Below are 20,987 nucleotides of genomic sequence, written 5' to 3'. Positions count from 1 at the left end.
ACTGAGTAAAAGAATCAACGATCAACTTGAACGAATGTCTCGTGACGTCCGCCCAGACCAAACGCAATGAACAATACCGAACACAATGAAAAAAAAAAAAAGAAGTTGGTAGAGGTCTTGCCCGCGAAAGGCAAAGGTCCCGAGTTCGAGTCTCGGTCGGGCACACAGTTTTAATCTACCAGGAAGTTTCATAACAGCGCACACTCTGCTGCAGAGTGAAAATCTCATTCTGAAACATCCCCCAGGCTGTGGCTAAGCCATGTCTCCGCAATATCCTTTCTTTCAGGAGTGAAGAGTGCTAGTTCTGCAAGGTTCGCAGGAGAGTTTCTGTAAAGTTTGGAAGGTAGGAGACGAGATACTGGCAGAAGTAAAGCTGTGGGGACGGGGCGTGAGTCGTGCTTGGGTAGCTCAGTTGGTAGAGCACTTGCCCGCGAAAGGCAAAGGCCCCGAGTTCGAGTCTCGGCCCGGCACACAGTTTTAATCTGCCAGGAAAGTTTCACCCCTCGTATAATCATGTGTTATATCCTACTACACTGTATCCGCCGGCTAAGTGAAATTTCATTATTTGCTACGATTCCTGCAGTTACAGAGCGTGAATGGAAAGCAAACCTGCACTTGTCGACGAGGACGGCGACGGCGCGGCGGCTGCGCTTCTGCGCCGCGAGGTGCAGCGCGGAGAAGCCGAGCGCGTCGCCGCAGTTGACGTCGAGCCGCGGGCAGCGCACGAGCAGCTGCACGCAGCGCTCCAGTGCGTCCGCCACCTCTCCAGGCGCCTGTCCGACCAGCTCCAGCACGGCGCCGTGCAGAGCCGTCCGCCCCCCGGCGTCCATCGCGTTGACGCGCGTCTCCGGGTGCGACAGCAGCGCCGCCAGTGCGCCCGGATTGGCCCACCTGCGTGACACGACGAGCGTCGCTTCAACTGTCCAAAAAAGTGCTCTGCGCACTATGGGACTTAACATCTGAGGTCATCAGTCCAAATACACTCCTGGAAATTGAAATAAGAACACCGTGAATTCATTGTCCCAGGAAGGGGAAACTTTATTGACACATTCCTGGGGTCAGATACATCACATGATCACACTGACAGAACCACAGGCACATAGACACAGGCAACAGAGCATGCACAATGTCGGCACTAGTACAGTGTATATCCACCTTTCGCACCAATGCAGGCTGCTATTCTCCCATGGAGACGATCGTAGAGATGCTGGATGTAGTCCTGTGGAACGGCTTGCCATGCCATTTCCACCTGGCGCCTCAGTTGGACCAGCGTTCGTGCTGGACGTGCAGACCGCGTGAGACGACGCTTCATCCAGTCCCAAACATGCTCAATGGGGGACAGATCCGGAGATCTTGCTGGCCAGGGTAGTTGACTTACACCTTCTAGAGCACGTTGGGTGGCACGGGATACATGCGGACGTGCATTGTCCTGTTGGAACAGCAAGTTTCCTTGCCGGTCTAGGAATGGTAGAACGATGGGTTCGATGACGGTTTGGATGTACCGTGCACTATTCAGTGTCCCCTCGACGATCACCAGTGGTGTACGGCCAGTGTAGGAGATCGCTCCCCACACCATGATGCCGGGTGTTGGCCCTGTGTGCCTCGGTCGTATGCAGTCCTGATTGTAGCGCTCACCTGCACGGCGCCAAACACGCATACGACCATCATTGGCACCAAGGCAGAAGCGACTCTCATCGCTGAAGACGACACGTCTCCATTCGTCCCTCCATTCACGCCTGTCGCGACACCACTGGAGGCGGGCTGCACGATGTTGGGGCGTGAGCGGAAGACGGCCTAACGGTGTGCGGGACCGTAGCCCAGCTTCATGTAGACGGTTGCGAATGGTCCTCGCCGATACCCCAGGAGCAACAGTGTCCCTAATTTGCTGGGAAGTGGCGGTGCGGTCCCCTACGGCACTGCGTAGGATCCTACGGTCTTGGCGTGCATCCATGCGTCGCTGCGGTCCGGTCCCAGGTCGACGGGCACGTGCACCTTCCGCCGACCACTGGCGACAACATCGATGTACTGTGGAGACCTCACGCCCCACGTGTTGAGCAATTCGGCGGTACGTCCACCCGGCCTCCCGCATGCCCACTATACGCCCTCGCTCAAAGTCCGTCAACTGCACATACGGTTCACGTCCACGCTGTCGCGGCATGCTACCAGTGTTAAAGACTGCGATGGAGCTCCGTATGCCACGGCAAACTGGCTGACACTGACGGCGGCGGTGCACAAATGCTGCGCAGCTAGCGCCATTCGACGGCCAACACCGCGGTTCCTGGTGTGTCCGCTGTGCCGTGCGTGTGATCATTGCTTGTACAGCCCTCTCGCAGTGTCCGGAGCAAGTATGGTGGGTCTGACACACCGGTGTCAATGTGTTCTTTTTTCCATTTCCAGGAGTGTATATTATAGTAGAACTGACATGTGATTACATTTTCACGCAATTTGGGTGCATAGATCCTGAGAAATCAGTACCCTGGACAACCACCTCTGGCCGTAATAACGGCCTTGATTAGCCTGGGCATTGAGTCAAGCAGAGCTTGGTTGGCGTGTACAGGTACAACTGCCCATGCAGCTTCAACACGATACCACAGTTCATCAAGAGTAGTGACTGGCGTATTGTGACGAGCCAGTTGCTCGGCAACCATTGACCAGACGTTTTCAGTTGGTGAGAGATCTGGAGAATGTGCTGGCTAGGGCAGCAGTCGAACATTTTCTGTATACAGAAAGGCCCGTACAGGACCTGCAACACGCGGTCGTGCATTATCCTGCTGAAATGTAGGGTTTCGCAGGGATCGAATGAAGGGTAGAGCCACGGGTCGTAACACATCTGAAATGTATGTTCCACTGTTCAAAGTGCCGTCAATGCGGACAAGAGGTGACCGAGACGTGTAACCAAGGGCACCCCATACTAGAGTCCTGCATGACCGAGTAAGCTGGCACAAAATACGAGGTGGGGCGAGCACACCCTAACTGGATAGGCTACCCGCACTAGTTCTTGTGACCGAGCATAGAAGCCGTGACCGAATACGTAGCACATAACTTCAAACACAATACACATGTTATTATCCGTGTGACACTGCAGCCAGTACGGGCTTCTTATTTGTGGCGTGTCTCTCTCTGTAATCATGCAGCGCGAGGAAGCCAGTGTAGTAAGACGTAAGATTGAAACCAATGTTTACACATTAAAGAAACGGGAAGGTCTAAAAAGCCAAGTATGGAGTACATTTCTGTTGGTTGTAGATGAAAACAGTGCGTCTACTGTGTACGTATCGTGCATAAACTACTCCACTTTATTGTTTTCCCAGTCGGGAACCACTCATTTAAAGAAACACAGTTGCAAGAAACCTTACAAAGATCGTTTCTTTGGCCGTCCTTCCGTTATCTTAATATGCTTGAAATAAGTGAAAAGCAGGAAATTCTTAACAATGTGCGACAAATGTGTGCTACGTACGCAGGTACAACATTCAATCATTAACATAATCGGTTTTGTATAGTTAGTGGAATGACGAGTACACGCTTCCAATGTGCGTTCACCGCGATGTCGCCAGACACGGATGCGACCGTCACGATGCTGTAAACAGAACCTGGATTTATCCGAAAAAATGACGTTTTGCCATTCGTGCACCTAGGTTCGTCGTTGAGTACACCATTGCAGGCGCTCCTGTCTGTGATGCAGCGTCAAGGGTAACCGCAGCCACGGTCTCCGAGCTGATAGTCCATGCTGCTGCAAACGTCGTCGAACTGTTCGTGCAGATGGTTGTTGTCTTGCAAACGTCCCCACCTGTTGACTCAGGGATCGAGACGTGGCTGCACGATCCGTTACAGCCGTTGGGATCCAGGACGGCGTTCCGTATTACCCTCCTGAACCCATCGATTCCATATTCTGCTAAGAGTCATTGGATCTCGACCAACGCGAACAGCAATGTCACGATAGGATAAACCGCAATCGCGATAGGTTACAATCCGACCTTTATCAAAGCCGGAAACGTGACGGTACGCATTTCTTCTCCTTACACGAGGCATCACAACAACGTTTCATCAGGCAACGCCGGTCAACTGCTGTTTGTGTATGAGAAATCGGTTGGAAACTTTGCTCATGTCAGCACGTTGTAGGCGTCGCCACCGGCACCAACCTTGCGTGAATGCTGTGAAAAGCTAATCATTTGCATATGACAGCATCTTCATCCTGTTGGTTAAATTTCGCGACTGCTGCACGTCATTTTCGTGGTGTAGCAATTTTAATGGCCAGTAGTGTATTCTCTATCACTATCAACAACAGGCTTCCAACGCTGGGGTAACTTTTCGATTCAGCGACTGTAGAAATGATATTGAGACGAAGAACTCATCGAGACACGTTCGGAGCGCATTTGCCTCAGCAAAGGTAGTTCCTTGAAAACTGTTCCGTAGAGAGCAGAAAAGGTGAAAAATGCGAGGGTGCAAGTTCAAGTGAGTATGTGGGTGCAGAATGACTTCCCAACCCAGCACCTGCATAGTGTTTTTGTGAGTTGCTTTTGTCAGTCTAGCGTAAAGCGGGCGAGCGTTATCGTGGGGTACCATCACTTCACGCAGCCTTCCTGGTTGTTGTTCTTGGACTACGTCTGTAAGACATCTCAGTTGTTGGCAATAAATGTCAGCAGTCATGGTTACACCTCGGGCAAGCAATTCATAGTACACCACACCGTCGCTGTTCCACCTAATGCATAACATTATCTTTTGTCGATGCGTGCAGGTCTTTGAATGGGGAGCTGCAGCTTCGTTTAGTCTCAACCATTTCTTTCTTTCTCTTACGTCAGCTTAAAGAGACCAGTTTTCGTTACCAGTAACGATACAGGACAGGAATATTTGGTGTTGTTCATGGGCCAATTTATGGCGAGAAAACAGAGATGCACATATGCCCACCCGATGATTTTTGTGATTTTTGGACCTTCCCCAATGCGTGCAAACGCATCACGATTGTGGAGTGCTCACAGTTCATCACATATGCCAGTTCCAGAGTACGATGACGTGGATCATTGCGGGTTAATGCGTTTAAACGATCTTCATCAAACCAAGATGATCTTTCTGTATGTAGAGTGTCACTAAGGTCAAAACAATCCTCCTTAAAACGAGAAAACGTTCTTGCCATGCTCTTTCCAATGTCATTATCTCTGCACATGGCGCAAATGTTTCTGCTACCTCCACTGCTGTCATCTCTCTACGGAACTCAAACAGAATAATATGTCGGAAATGTTCCAATTCCTCCACTTGCTACTCCATTTTCCAGCGCTGACAGCTCCACCTACTATCTCCAAATGACAATATGGAACACCAACATGCAAAACAAAAACAGTACGAACTTATCCACCAATCTATATAAGCAGGGCACCTGCAGCTGCTTAAGGCCATGATGAACGAAGACACGGCTGGCAGCTGGTAAAACTTGGTATTTATTGACCACACAACCAGTTTCACGGCTTAGAGCAGCTCATTCCGGTGCAACTCTACATATTTATGAACTGAAATACAACTGTAAACTGTATCGCAAATTTGCGCTATCTATAAGACTCTTTGAAGACTTACACTCACAAAAATTATTACATTAATCTATTACACATCAACCCAACGTTCTCTGTCAAGGTACTGCCGTTGTATGAATACTGTCAGTATTTCGAAAACTAGACGAACGAAGGATAATTGACAAGTTGGTCCATGTAATATTCTTTAACAATATTGCTGGATAGATCGAATCTATATACTGGTCATTCATTGCACGTGCATGTATATATAAGAAAATCAAACATTGCTCATGGTTAAATCCACTTTCGAAGGTGCTGCTCATAACATAGTTAACGGTGGAAATAGTGCAAGACAGTAGTACTAAGCAAGACAACCTAGGCACTCTTATTTAAAATAGAGAATGGGAAACGAAGGGCGTTGTGGTAAGTTATTATGGTAATGCAACGGACAAAGTTGAAAATTTTTGCTGGTCTGGGACTCGGCCCCAGGTTTACTGTTTCTCATGAGGGGTTGCCTTAACCGTTTCGGCCGTCTGGACATGGTCCCTGACCAACTCAAATTTCCAACTGATTGCACGCTGCAGCGCAACGTCCGTCGTTCATTAACGTGCATACACAGGATTAAAAAAAAGGATAGTGGTTGTGCTGATAGATTTTAACTTGGGTGATTGAGTGAATTAGGCTGGGGGTGTTTTTGTTATAATTGGGGGGAGTAGGATGTCCTTAGTTGTGTGTGTGTGTGTGTGTGTGTGTGTGTGTGTGTGTGTGTGTGTGTGTGTGTGTGTGTATTTGGAGACAAAACATGTCCCAACTTCTGTGTGCACGGATAATGCTACTTTACTATGGTATTGTGGTGGGTGATCATGATTGGATATTTTGGCTGGTTATGTGATACTGTTTTTATTGCTAGTCATCTACTACGTGTTTTATTACTTTAAATAACGCTGGTTGCTAATGTTTCTTCGGTCATTTCTTATATGTTTCTTTTCTGCGATTGCCTTTTGAATTTGGAAGTTTTCTTAGTGTTAGGAGATGTTTTTGTTACTAAATCTGTTTATTTCGACCTCTGTTTCTATTGTGATAAGGTGGTGGTTTCCTAGTCAGAGGATGTTCTGCAAATGTTGAATTGCTGGTGCCTCATTTCCATGCTTTTGATGTTCTTTATAACTTATTTTTAAAGTTCTGCTGGTCTGTCATAAGCACAGAACATTACAGCTGTTGCACTGAAGTCTGTAAATGCCAGATTTTTAAACATACGTGAGTGTCATCCTGTTCTGCACTGATTTATTACTTTGGTTAGCTATTTTAACCCTTGCTTATTTATTTTAACCCTTGCTTCTATGTTACCAATTCTATGTGAAGTTTGTTTCTTTATGTGGCTGTGTACCAGCCTGACTGTTCAGTTTCAGTGTTGTGTCCTTGTGTAGTAGTGGTTTTGTTGTTTTGTGTGTTTCTGTTGAGTTTGTGGGTCCGTGGATTTGCGTTGTGTTTTGCTTTACTTGTTTAGCTTTTATTGTGTCTTTCTGGATTTCATTATTTAATTTCGTAACTAAAGATTCATGGTATTCATTGTTTTTTGCTATCTGCGTTATTGTGTCTACCCTGTCATTGTAGCTGTGTTTGTCTAATGTCACTGCAATTGATCTGAAGATCATGTGTCTGACTGCTACCTCTTTTAGAAACTGTGGGTAGTTTGATCACTGATGTAGTATTGTGCCTATTGTGGTGGCTTTTCTGCATAAATTATAAGTGTGTTAGCTATTTTTCATTGTGATAGTGTTAACTATTTTTCTTTGTGATAAATATATCTAGGAAGTTCATTTGCTTTGGTTGTGTTTCTCTAAAGCGAACTTTACAGTTTTGTGTAGTGTGTTTATCTGTGTGTGTAGTTGTTCTATCATCATTTCTGGTTTATCTACCAAGTGTGTATATTCACCAGTATAGTAAATTGTTTTTTGCTGGTACTATTTTCTGAAGCATTCTTTCTTCTATTTTGTTAATGGAGATACTTCCTACGTTTTGTGAAAATGGGATCCCATTGACAATCGTCCTCTTGTAAGTAAAAGAATATTTATTAAATTTAAAGTGGATGTTTTGGTCAGTAATAAAGTGTAGGAGTGTGCTTGTCTCTGAGATGTGTTCTAGTATAAACTGTGAGTTTCAAGGCCCCATTCTGTTATCTTAATTGCTTCTTTGACTGGGATTGTGGAGTACATGTTCTCTACATAAATTGAGATCAAAATAACTGTATCCAAAATATACATATATCTTATGTGGCAAACGTTTTTGCAAGGAAAACCATTTTGTTACAATGGCACTGAAGATGCTTTGAAATAAAGCAAAACATCTATGGTCTAAATGAGACTACTATGACAGCCACAAAAGAAAATATATAACCTGATTTACTTGTGTAACTGTGAACGCAGAAAGAATTCCTAACAGCATTCAAGCATTTTCCAGGGGTTTCTTCCTCTTAAGTACCAAAATATCCACCTCAAGCTACATCAGACGAGTCACTACCTCAGTTTAAATAAATGTTTTAAATCTAATAACCTAGAACCTAAGTACATAGGTAGCCTACCAACTACTGTTTTTGTTGTTGTGGTCCTCACTGAGAAGATTGGTTTGATGCCACTCTCCATGCTTCTCTATCCTGTGCAAGCATTTTCATCTCCAAATAACTACTGCAACCTACATCCTTCAGAATCTGCTTACTGTAGTCACATCTTGCTCTCCCTTTACAATTTTTACCCTCCCCTCCCCCCACGCTTCTCTCTGATACTAAATTGATGATCCCTTGATATCTAGAATGTGTACTATTAACTGATCCCATTTTCTAGTCATGTTGGGCACAAATTTCTTTTCTCTGTCATTATATTCAGCACCTACTCATTAGTTAAATGATCCACCCACCTAATCTTCACCATTATTCTGTTGCACCACATTTCTTATCTAATTTTTTTAGCATCCATGTTTCACTTCCATACATGGCTACACTCAAATATTTCCTAAATTTTGAATCTATATTCGACGTTAAAAATTTCTTTTCGTCAGAAACGCTTTACTTACTCACATATCCTGTCTACTTTGGCCATCATCTGTTATTTTTCCGCCCAATAACAAACTCATCTATTACTTAAGTGTATATTTTCCTAATCTAATTTCAACTTTTTAATTCAGCTACATTCCATTATTCCTCTTTCGCTTTTGTTGATAGTAATCTAATACCCTCCTCTCAAGACACTGTCAGTTCCGTTAAAATGCTCTTTCAAGTCTTTTCCTGAATCTGATAGAATTACAATGTCACTGGCAAACCTCAAAGTCTTCATTTCTTCTCCCTGAACTATAATTCCTATGCCACATTTTTCTTTAGTTTCCTTTATTACTTGCTCAATGTACAGATAGAATAACGCTGGGGATAGGCTACAATCCTTCTCAATCCCTTCTCAACCACTGCTTTCCTTTCATGCTCTCAGCTTTTATAACTGCCGTCTGATACTGAACGAGTTGTAAATAGCTTTTCGTTCCCTGCATTTTACCTCTACTACCATCAGAATTTCAAACAGAGTGTTCCAGTCAACACTGACAAAAGCTTTCTCTAATTCCTACCTACCATTTAGTTAATGGTGAGTATAGCTTGTATGAGCATGCAGTCAAAAGATGTGGATGAACGAGCTTTGTATACACTACTGGCCATTATAATCGCTACACCGCGAAGATGACGTGCTACAGACGCGAAATTTAACCGACAGGAAGAAGATGCTGTGATATGCAAATGATTAGCTTTTCAGAGCATTCACACAAGGTTGGCACCGGTGGCGACACCTACAACGTGGTGACATGAGCAAAGTTTCCGATTTCTCATACACATACAGCAGTTGACCGGCGTTGCCTGGTGAAACGTTGTTGTGATGCCTCGTGTAAGGAGGAGAAATGCGTAACATCTCGTTTCCGACTTTGATAAAGGTCGGATTGCTGCCTATTGCGATTGCGGTTCATCGTGTCGCGACATGGCTGCTCGCGTTGGTCGAGGTCCAATGACTGTTAGCAGAATATAGAATCACTGAGTTCAGGAGGGTCATACGGAATGCCGTGCTGCATCCCAACGGTCTCGTATCACTAGCAGTCGAGATGATAGGCATCTTATCTGCATGGCTGTAACGGATCGTGAAGCTACGACTCGATCCCTGAGTCAACAGATGGGGACGTTTGCAAGACAACAACCATCTGCACGAACAGTTCGACGACGTTTGCAGCAGCATAGACTATCGGCTCGGAGACAATGGCTGCAGTTACCCTTGACGCTGCATCAGAGACAGGAGCGCCTGTGATGGTGTACTCAACGACGAACCTGGGTGCACGAATAGCAAAACGTCATTTTTTCGGGTGAATCCAGGTTCTGTTTACAGTATCATGATGGTCGCATCCGTGTTTGGCGACATCGCAGTGAACGCACATTGGAAGCGTGTTTCGTCATCGCCATACTGGTGTACCACTCGGCGTGACGGTATGGGGTGCCATTGGTCACACGTCTCGGTCATCTCTTGTTCGCATTGATGGCACTTTGAACAGTGGACGTCACATTTCAGATGTGTTACGACCCGTGGCTCTACCCTTCATTCGATCCCTGCGAAACCCTACATTTCAGCAGGATAGTGCATAGCCGCATGTTACAGGTCTTGTACAGGCCTTTCGGGATACAGAAAGTGTTCGACTGCTGCCCTAGCCAGCACATTCTCCAGATCTCTCACCAAATGAAAACGTCTGGTGAATGGTGGCCGAGCAACTGGCTCGTCACAATACGCCAGTCACTACTCTTGATGAACTGTGGTATCGTGTTGAAGCTGCATGGGCAGCTGTACCTGTACACGCCATCCAAGCTCTGTTTGACTCAATACCCAGGCGTATCAAGGCCGTTATTATGGCCAGAAGTGGTTGTTCTGGGTACTGATTTCTCAGGATCTATGCACCCAAATTGCGTGAAAATGTAATCACATATCAGTTCTAGTATAATATATTTGTCCAATGAATACCTGTTTATCATCTGCATTTCTTCTTGGTGTAGCAATTTTAATGGCCAGTAGTGTAGTTTTGGATGACACCAGCCTTGACACATGCAGGTGAGTTTGCAAACCATCAGAGATCACTGTTCGAATAAACGTACTATTGATTATGGTTGTACAGTACTTGAATTAAGGGGATGAATAAAACAGCGAGTTTGTGTAAGTTTTGGACGGCACCACTACTGAACCCTGAGGCACTCACCTGGCAGCAAAGTGTACTGGCTGTGGCACAGGGCTGTCGACGTTGGGCCTGGCGCCGCTGTCGAGCAGCTGCCGCACAAAGCACACTGGTACGTCGGGGTGTCGGCAGGCCAGCTCCAGGCACGTGCAGCCCCCCAGAGCTTCATACTGCTCGTTGGGCCGTACATCGCGACTCTGCAGCAGACTGCAGAAGGCCCCGAAATCCTTCGCGAAGAGCGCCGCCACCAGCGGTGGGAGCCCAGTGCTGTTCTCTTCTCCCAGCCAACCCACTGGCTCCTCTTTCTGGGGACGACTGTGGACAACGATTCACACACACGAAATTAGGCAAAATACAATACTCCTGGGTTAGAATTGGCATCGGAGGCATGCCTTCAACACTGTACAATAGAATGCTCTTTGAAGGACCAGTTCATGCAAAGCACTTATAGCGTCCCCAGTGCTATATTACGAAAAGACTTAAAAAACAGTATTTATAAAGAAGAGACATTTAAAATTTGAATAATAAGTGGACACTAGCCGCTCAGGCGAACATAAATTTTTCTCCGTATTATAATAATTTCTCTGTGTAAGTTTCGAGGGCAAAGAAATATAACAAAATGATCTAAAGAGACGACAAGATACGCTCTTTTGTCAATTTTTTAGTCGTCTTCACTTCTTCTCTTGTCTTGGTTGCGTGTAGATGGACATCTTGCGAGTGCTGGCAAATGTAAGCATATTTGTGCTAATTAAGCAGATAATATATTGATTTAATATTATTGTGCACTTTTAATTTGTAAGAGGTGATCCCGATTTCATGTTCGCCTTCCTTGAATTAACCTGCATTCAAGTAATTTACAGTTCAACAATCGCAGCGGCCGATGGAGCCAACGACACCATTACGTGGCGATATTAACTTATAAAAAAATTAGCGGAAGCGAAAAACTCGCCCGCTATTAACATAATATCCATTTTTCTCCACAGCCGAACGAAGTTGCAGAAATACGTAGCTTTAAGATTCTTATTTTCAGTACCATAGCCGAGAGCCAGAGCCAGGACTCCGACTACAATGCAATGGTTAACGGAGGTAAGAAAAAAAACTCTCGCGGGTGTGTGGGCAACAATTGTAATTAATAACTAAAGATTTTTTGTTTTAAAGTGAACTGACTAACCGAGGAAATTATTATGAAAAGTTTATTGCATTGTTCAACTTATATCCTCATGTTTTAAATTCAGCGAGTCTAACGTTCATTAACGTAACAAATAATTTAAGATTAATATTGTTAAAAAGGAGAACATCACAGAAGCATTTAATCGTAAATCAAAATTGAATGAAATATCATTTTCATTAAGGCCCACCACGTAAGTCGGTAACAATCAAAATAATAATAATAATAATATATTAAATTACGACGGCCGACGGACTCGAGACAGTGTAGACATCCTACCGGTGCTCGACATAGCATTTCAATTTCAGGTTGCAAATATCCCTACTTTTCTGGAACACTGAGGATAGTTGTGACTGTCAGGTGTGGTCGACAAGGTGTTCAGGATTTATCCTGGGTGGTTTCGTCCAATGTGGACGGGGAGTCAGTGTTAGGACTTTGTCAATGGATGACGTGTATCGATTGAGCGAGCCACGATAGTAGTGAGCTGGCAGAAACGATTTCAGAGAACTGTTTTCAGTGTCAAGGACTGTAAAGTAATAAGTGAATTTATTGGTGGCGAGATTTGTGAAAGTTAGCCTAGCGTAAATTGCTATCTCAGTGGTTCAATGGTAAAGGGAAAAACTTCGAGGATGGTTAGCACTACTACGAACAACCATGTAATACACGCCTTCCAACTGATGATAATTAACCATCAAAAAGTTTAGTGAATGAAATAAAACTTCGTGATTGGCACACAATTATATATTTCTTCTCATTACATTTTTATGAAAAGTATTTCGACAAACCACCCAATCTTCATCACGTGAAGCGAACTGTGTTGTTATGTGTAAAGTAATCGGCTCAGCTGAATACCCCAAAGCACACCATTAATCAGTCACACCGAGAAAAATTGAGATATCAGATCAGCAAGGTATTCAGCACTGCGTCTTTGGTGTTTTAAGACGTAGGGAATCGCTACAAGCAGAGTAACATTGTCAACGAGAACTTGAGGCGTTCACAGATAGCGTATTAAGAGAGACCAACAGCCCCTGAAAGGCAAGAACGCTAGTTTAAGTCAAGTATAGTGTCAACAAGTCACGAAGTTTCTTTGCAGTGTTTACTACACTGCACTGTGAAAAGATCCTAATGATAACGTAGGGTTATTCAGCTCTAAAACCAGTGCTACAGTTGAGGCCAACGAGGAGAGAGTTTCCTTTTCACTATATCTGTCAGTAAAAATAATGTAAGGGCTCCGGGCTATAGTGCTCGAGTTAGTGCGTTGACGAAAATTCCAAAACAGACAGACACCAGAAATATTCCGTACAGATTATGGCTTTCAGCAGCTTTAAAACAAGCGCTTTTCAAGAAACAAATGAAGAAAGATATTTACGATATTCCAACGTGAAGCTATAACTAACAGTCCTACGTTACTGAAGTTCAAGGAAATGCAAGTGATCCTGCAGCTTTGGCTCACTGATGTCTGTACTTAATTCAAAAGATATGGCGATCGCAAGATGTGCTGCGAGCTCCGTCTCCCCTGCTGTTGAAGAGAACCAGCAGTTATTACTTGGTGTGCTTTCCAAAACTTGAACTTATGCCATGAAAAGCACAAAAATATCAAGAGAAGACTGAATATCACTAGTAATGGAAGTATTAGAAAATGGAGAGGACGACAGTCACAGTGTGTGATGGATGGCACTTTGCATGCCAAACAGTATGGAGACTGGTGTGAAAGCCTACAGAATGAAGGCGGCCCCATTTCTCGAGTTCACCTCCGTACTTTGGGTGGCACGAAACGAATATATTAATTACGCAACTCGATTTTTCTCAAGATGATAAAGCTTTACGATTGTCCCTCATAGATATTCAACATAGTGTAATTGGCCAGACAATAATTCTGAATGTTAAACTTATGTGCAACTTACAAACTTATACAACTTACATAAAATAAACTTACATACAGTTCTCTAGAAACAGTTCTTGTTTTTAGTAAATAGGTTGCTGTAAAATGACTTTAATGTAAAATATATTTGAATTTACATACAAATATTATCAAACTAAGATTAATCTGTGGTAACGTAGCATTTTAATTTACGATGCTGAAATATGACAGCGTATATAATATTAGTAAGGGTATAAGACAGGGATTTAGTATTTCGCCTCTACTGTTCCATCTATCACATGTATTAAAGAAGCAATGGTGGAAATAAAAAGCAAGTTCAAGAGCGGCATCAACTCAGAGTGAAATTATACCAATGACCAGATCTATTTACGAAATTTCAGTCATCAACTTTCTCTTCCGAATGCGAAAATATTTTGTTGAGCCCAACCTACATAGGTAGGAATGATCATCAAAATAAAATAAGAGAAATCAGAGCTCGAACAGAAAGCTTTGGGTGTTCGTTTTTCCCGCGCGCTGTTCGGGAGTGGAATGGTAGAGAGATGGTATGATTGTGGTTCGATGAACCCTCTGCCAAGCACTTAAATGTGAATTGCAGAGTAGTCATGTAGATGTAGAAACTGATGATATTGGTATATCAGTGAAATTGAGGAAGAATCGCAGGACCTGTTGAATGGAATGAACAGTATAATGTGAGAACACACCGTTGACTGAGAGTAAACCGAAGGAAGATGAAAATAATGAGGAGTATCAAAACTGGGGATCATAAAGTACACGAAGTGAAGGAATCTTGGAAGTAAAATACCACATGAGAGACGAAAAAAAGAGGACATAAAAAGCAGACTAGCAGAGGCAAATAGGGCATTCCTAGACAAAAGAAGTCAATTAGTATCAAACACCGATCTTATCTTGAGGAAGTAATGTTTGAGGATGTATGTCTAGAACACGGGACAGTACTGAAGAGAATCAGGGACCTTGGAAAAAAACTGGAAACGAAAAGAATAGAAGCGCTTGCAGAAATATGATGGAAGTTAGCTGGACCGATAAGACAAGGAATAAGGAGGTTCTCTGCTGATTTGGCGAGGGGAGAAGCGTCTGGAAAACAATGGGAAGAGACAAGATGACATGACATGTGTTAATACGTCAAGGAATAAGCTGCATGTTACTTAAGGGTGCAGTAGAGGTTTGAACTGTAGCGGAAGACAGAGATTGCAATGAAATGTTAAGGACGGTGGATGCAAATGATACTCTGTGATGAAGTGGTTGACACACGAGAGGAATTCATGCTGGACAGCATCAAACCAGTCAGAAAATGATGACTCAGTGTATGTATAGGGAATCCCAAGACGAATGGTCAGACTTCAGGGGCATGGCACGAACGATCATTCGAAGCAAAAAAGTCTAATAAACATTGGTTCCTAAATGCATACCTTAAGAGCTATGAGTACTTGTTCCTCCTGGCTACTGTGAAACACAGCTCTTCTACTGAAGAAGTGCTCATAGCTCTTAAGGTATGCATTTAGGAGCCCATGTCTACTAGGCTTTTTTTGCTTCAATAAATGTTTGTGTCATCCTTCCTATGGCACCCTATATGACATGTATATAATACAAGCTTGCCACACAGGTAACACTGGTTACCGTCAGATCACCAAAGTTAAGTGCTTTCGGTTGGATAGATGACCCTAGGCGTCTGTCGAGCAGAGGAAGAAGCTGACAATGGCCAAAAGAGGAGTGTGCTGACCACATGACCCTCCATATGAGCGTCCAATGACGCCTGTCAACTGAGGATGACATAGCGGTCGGTCGGTACCGTTAGACATTCAGTGCTGTTAGGACAGAATTTAGTTTTATATAGATGGGAATGGTCTTGCAGAGCTGCGGGCTGGTGAACTCGCAAAGTCCACTACACAGACAGTTCAGCGATCCCAGTCTCAGTGTGGTCTCCAGCCAGAAGCTGCACAAGACATGGCCTGAACCTCATGAATAAATGATTAGCGACAAGTATCTTGCCACAGAAAAACGCTGTCCCTGGGTACAAGCTGCCTGTCACCTGATATAATGGCACAGGCCATAGCCTACGGTACAACTAACCTGCCGCTGGCGTTTCGACTTCCAACAGTCCAATGACATATCACAATGTAACGTCAGTTGTCTAACAGCCAAAGTAAGACTGTCCTCAGATTCTAGCAGCTTAATCCCCTGAAGAGGTTCACTGTATAGACAGTCGAAACATGAAGTTTATAATTACTTTAGTGTTTCTAGGCGTACATCTTTGATTCACAGTCAAAACGTCCTTGGTTCCAGGTTCGAAACCCGCCACCGTTTAAATTTTGATTAATAATCAGCATTGGCGGCCGAAGACTTCCGGCATAAGAAGACACCCTCATTCTGCCTACGGCATTGTGAAAGGGGGCGGAGGAGCGGACAGAGGTTCAGGGCACTCTCTTGCCCTTGGGGTGGGAAACTGCCCCTAAATGCGGGAGAATCGATAATGATCAACAGCATGAGGATGCAGAAGGTAATGGAAACTAATTGCATTAAAGACACATAACGCGTATCCACAGGACATGTGGTCTGTAATTGAAAAACTGTCATGATGATCTCTCCATTGGCAAAATCTTCCGGAATAGCCTCCCATTCGGATCTGTGGGAGGGGACTGGCAAGGGGGAGGTGACCATGAGAAAAAGACTGAATAATCAACGAAAGGATTACGTTCTACGAGTCGGGGCGTAGAATGTGAAGCTTGAATGTGGTAGGAAAGCTAGAAAATCTTAAAACGGAAATGGAAAAGCTCAATCTAGATATAGTAGGGGTCAGTAAAGTGAAATGGAAAGAAGACAAGGATTTCTGGTCAGGTGAGTATAGGGTAATATCAACCGCAACGGAAAATGGTATAACGGGAGTAGGATTCGTTATGAATAGGGCAGAGAGTGTGTTACTGTGAACAGTTGAGTGATAGGGTTATTCTTATCAGAATCGACAGCAAAACAACACCGACAACCATACGTCAGGTATACATGCCAATGTCGCAAGCTGAAGATAAAGTATATTAGGATATTGGAACGGTAATAGAGTACGTAAAGGGAGATGAAAGTCGAATAGTCATGGATGACTGGAATGCAGTAGTAGGGGAAGGAGTACAAGAAAGGTTACAGGTGTATGTGGGCTTGCGATAGGGAATGAGAAAGGAGACAGATTTATTGATTTCTGCAATAAATTTCAACTAGTAAGCGAATACTCTGTTCAAGAACCGTAAGAAAAGGAGGTATACTTGGAAAACGCCGGGTGATACGGGAAGATGTCAGTTAGATTACATTATGGCCAGACAGAGATTCCGAAATCAGATTTTGGATTTTAAGGCGTACCCAGGAGCAGATGCAAACTCAGATCACAATATAGTAGTGATGAAGTTAAACAGATTAGTCAGGAAGAATCAATATGCAAAGAAGTGGGATATGGAAGTACAAAGAAATGACGAGATGCGCTTCAAGTTCTCTAAAGCTGTCGACGAAGCAATAAAGAATAGTCCAGTAGGCAGTACAATTAAAGAGTAATGGAAATCGCTAAAAAGGGCAATCACAGAAGCTGGAAAGAAAAAATAAGTACAAAGAAGGTAGCTGTAAAGAAGCAATGGGTAACAGAATAAATACACTCCTGGAAATTGAAATAAGAACACCGTGAATTCATTGTCCCAGGAAGGGGAAACTTTATTGACACATTCCTGGGGTCAGATACATCACATGATCACACTGACAGAACCACAGGCACATAGACACAGGCAACAGGGCATGCACAATGTCGGCACTAGTACAGTGTATATCCACCTTTCGCAGCAATGCAGGCTGCTATTCTCCCATGGAGACGATCGTAGAGATGCTGGATGTAGTCCTGTGGAACGGCTTGCCATGCCATTTCCACCTGGCGCCTCAGTTGGACCAGCGTTCGTGCTGGACGTGCAGACCGCGTGAGACGACGCTTCATCCACTCCCAAACATGCTCAATGGGGGACAGATCCGGAGATCTTGCTGGCCAGGGTAGTTGACATACACCTTCTAGAGCACGTTGGGTGGCACGGGATACATGCGGACGTGCATTGTCCTGTTGGAACAGCAAGTTCCCTTGCCGGTCTAGGAATGTTAGAATGATGGGTTCGATGACGGTTTGGATGTATCGTGCACTAGTCAGTGTCCCCTCGACGAGCACCAGTGGTGTACGGCCAGTGTAGGAGATCGCTCCCCACACCATGATGCCGGGTGTTGGCCCTGTGTGCCTCGGTCGTATGCAGTCCTGATTGTGGCGCTCACCTGCACGGCGCCAAACACGCATACGACCATCATTGGCACCAAGGCAGAAGCGACTCTCATCTCTGAAGACGACACGTCTCCATTCGTCCCTCCATTCACGCCTGTCGCGACACCACTGTAGGCGGGATGCACGATGTTGGGGCGTGAGCGGAAGACGGCCTAACGGTGTGCGGAACCGTAGCCCAGCTTCATGGAGACGGTTGCGAATGGTCCTCGCCGATACCCCAGGAGCAACAGTGTCCCTAATTTGCTGGGAAGTGGCGGTGCGGTCCCCTACGGCACTGCGTAGGATCCTACGGTCTTGGCGTGCATCCGTGCGTCGCAGCGGTCCGGTCCCAGGTCGACGGGCACGTGCACCTTCCGCCGACCACTGGCGACAACATCGATGTACTGTGGAGACCTCACGCCCCACGTGTTGAGCAATTCGGCGGTACGTCCACCCGGCCTCCCGCATGCCCACTATACGCCCTCGCTCAAAGTCCGTCAACTGTACATACGGTTCACGTCCACGCTGTCGCGGCATGCTACCAGTGTTAAAGACTGCGATGGAGCTCCGTATGCCACGGCAAACTGGCTGACACTGACGGCGGCGGTGCACAAATGCTGCGCAGCTAGCGCCATTCGACGGCCAACACCGCGGTTCCTGGTGTGTCCGCTGTGCCGTGCGTGTGATCATTGCTTGTACAGCCCTCTCGCAGTGTCCGGAGCAAGTATGGTGGGTCTGACACACCGGTGTCAATGTGTTCTTTTTTCCATTTCCAGGAGTGTACTTCAGCTGATCGATGAAAGAAGGAAGAACTAGAATGTTCAGAGAAATTCAGGAATACAGAAATACAAGAAGCTGAGGAATGTAATAAATGGGAGGTGCAGGAAACTAAGACTAAGTGACTGCATGAAAAATGTGAAGAAATCAAAAAAGAAATGATTGTCGGAAGGACTGACTCAGCATATAGGAAAGTCAAAACAATCTTCAGTGAAATTAAAAAGCAAGGGTGGTAACATTAATCGTGCGACCGGAATTCCATTGTTAAATGCAGAGGAGAGAGCGGATAGGTGGAAAGAGTGCATTGAAGGTCTCTTTAAAGGGGAGATTTGTCTGATGTGATAGAAGAAGAAACAGGAGTCGATTTAGAAGAGACAGGGGATCCACTGTTAGAATCAGAATTTATGAGAGCTTTGGAGGACTTAAGATCAAATAATGCAGAAGAGATAGATATAATTCTATCAGAATTTCTAAAAGCATTAGGGGAAGTGGAAACCAAACGACTATTCACGTTGATGTGTAGAATGTGTGAGTCTGGCAATATACCGTCTCACTTTCAGAAAAATATCATACACACAATACCGAAGACTGCAAGAGATGAAAAGTGTGAGAATTATAGCACAGTCAGCTTAACAGCTCATGCATCCAAGTTCCTGACAAGAATAATGTACTGAAGAATGTAATAGGAAATTGAGGATGTGTTAGATGACTATCAGTTTGACTTTAGCAAAGGTAAAGGCACCAGAGGGGCCATACTGATGTTGCGTTTGATAATGGAAGCAACACAAAAGGAAAATCAAGACTTGTTCATAGGATCTGTCGACCTAGAAAAAGCGTTCGACAGTGTAAAATGGTGTAAGATGTTAGAAATTCTGAGGATAATAGGGGTAAGGTACAGGGAGAGATGGGTAATATACAGTATGTACAAGAACCAAGAGGGAATAATAATAGTGAACGACAAAGGATGAAATGCTCGGATTAAAAAGGGTGTAAGACAGGGATGTAGTCTTCCACCCATCTGTTCAATCTGTACATCGAAGAAGCAATGATGGAAATAAAAGGAAGGTTCAGGAGTGGAATCAAAAGTGAATGTGAAAGGGTATCAATGATACGATTCGCTGATGATGTTGCTATCCTGAGTGAAAGTGAAGAAGAATTACACGATTTGCTGAATGGAATGGACAATCTAATAGTACAGAATATGGATTGAGAGTAAATCCAAGAAAGACGAAAGTAATGAGAAGCAGCAGAAATGAGAACAGCGAGAAACTGAACATCAGGACTGATGGTCACGAATTACATGAAGTTAGGAATTCTGCTACCTAGGCAACAAAATAACCAATGGCAGTCAGAGAAAGGACATCAAACACACACTAGCTCTAGCAAAATGGGCATTCCTGTCCAAGTATCAAACATAGGCCTTAATTTGAGGAGGAAATTTCTGAGAATATACGTTTGGAGCACAGCATTGTATGGTACTGAAACATGGACTGTGGGAAAACCGGAACAGAAGAGAATCGAAATATTTGAGATTTTGTGCTCCAGGCGGATGTTGAAAATTACACTACTGGCCATTAAAATTGCTACACCGCGAAGATGACGTACTACAGACGCGAAATTTAACCGACAGGAAGAAGATGCTGTGGTATGCGAATGATTAGCTTTTCATAGCATTCACAGAAGGTTGGCGCCGGTGGCGACACCTACAACGTGCTGATATGAGGAAAGTTTCCAACCGATTTCTCATACACAAACAGCAGTTGACCGGCGTTGCCTGGTGAAACGTTGTTGTGATGCCTCGTGTAAGGGGGAGAAATGCGTAACATCTCGTTTCCGACTTTGATAAAGGTCGGATTGCTGCCTATCGCGATTGCGGTTCATCGTATCGCGACATGGCTGCTCGCATTGGTTGAGAACCAATGACTGTTAGCAGGATATGGAATCGGTGGGTTTAGGAGGGTAATACAGAACGCCGTGCTGGATCCCAACGGCCTCGTATCACTAGCAGTCGAGATGACAGGCATCTTATCCGCATGGCTGTAACGGATCGTGCAGCCACGTCTCGATTCCTGAGTCAACAAACAGATGGGGACGTTTGCAAGACAACAACCATCTGCACGAACAGTTCGACGA

The 20,987-nt window shown here is 44.6% G+C and overlaps 1 protein-coding gene and 1 non-coding gene across 2 annotated transcripts in view; one reads left to right on the top strand and one right to left on the bottom strand.

Annotated features, from left to right (window-relative positions):
- LOC126112549 (serine/threonine-protein phosphatase 6 regulatory ankyrin repeat subunit C-like) overlaps window positions 1-20,987 on the bottom strand; it is a 129,079-nt gene that overhangs the window by 26,736 nt on the left and 81,356 nt on the right. The window contains exons 5-6 of the mRNA XM_049915012.1: window positions 10,764-11,054; window positions 675-891 (exon numbers count right to left, since the gene is read on the bottom strand). Of these exons, the coding sequence (XP_049770969.1) occupies window positions 675-891; window positions 10,764-11,054 (508 nt within the window). The remainder of the gene's footprint in view (window positions 1-674; window positions 892-10,763; window positions 11,055-20,987) is intronic.
- Trnas-cga (transfer RNA serine (anticodon CGA)) lies at window positions 397-471 on the top strand. Its single transcript has one exon. It is a non-coding gene; the product is annotated as a tRNA-Ser (tRNA).

Source organism: Schistocerca cancellata, chromosome 1, assembly GCF_023864275.1.
Source record: "Schistocerca cancellata isolate TAMUIC-IGC-003103 chromosome 1, iqSchCanc2.1, whole genome shotgun sequence".
Classification (NCBI taxonomy): Eukaryota; Metazoa; Arthropoda; class Insecta; order Orthoptera; family Acrididae; genus Schistocerca; species Schistocerca cancellata.
This window is presented reverse-complemented; position numbering and strand designations above follow the sequence as displayed.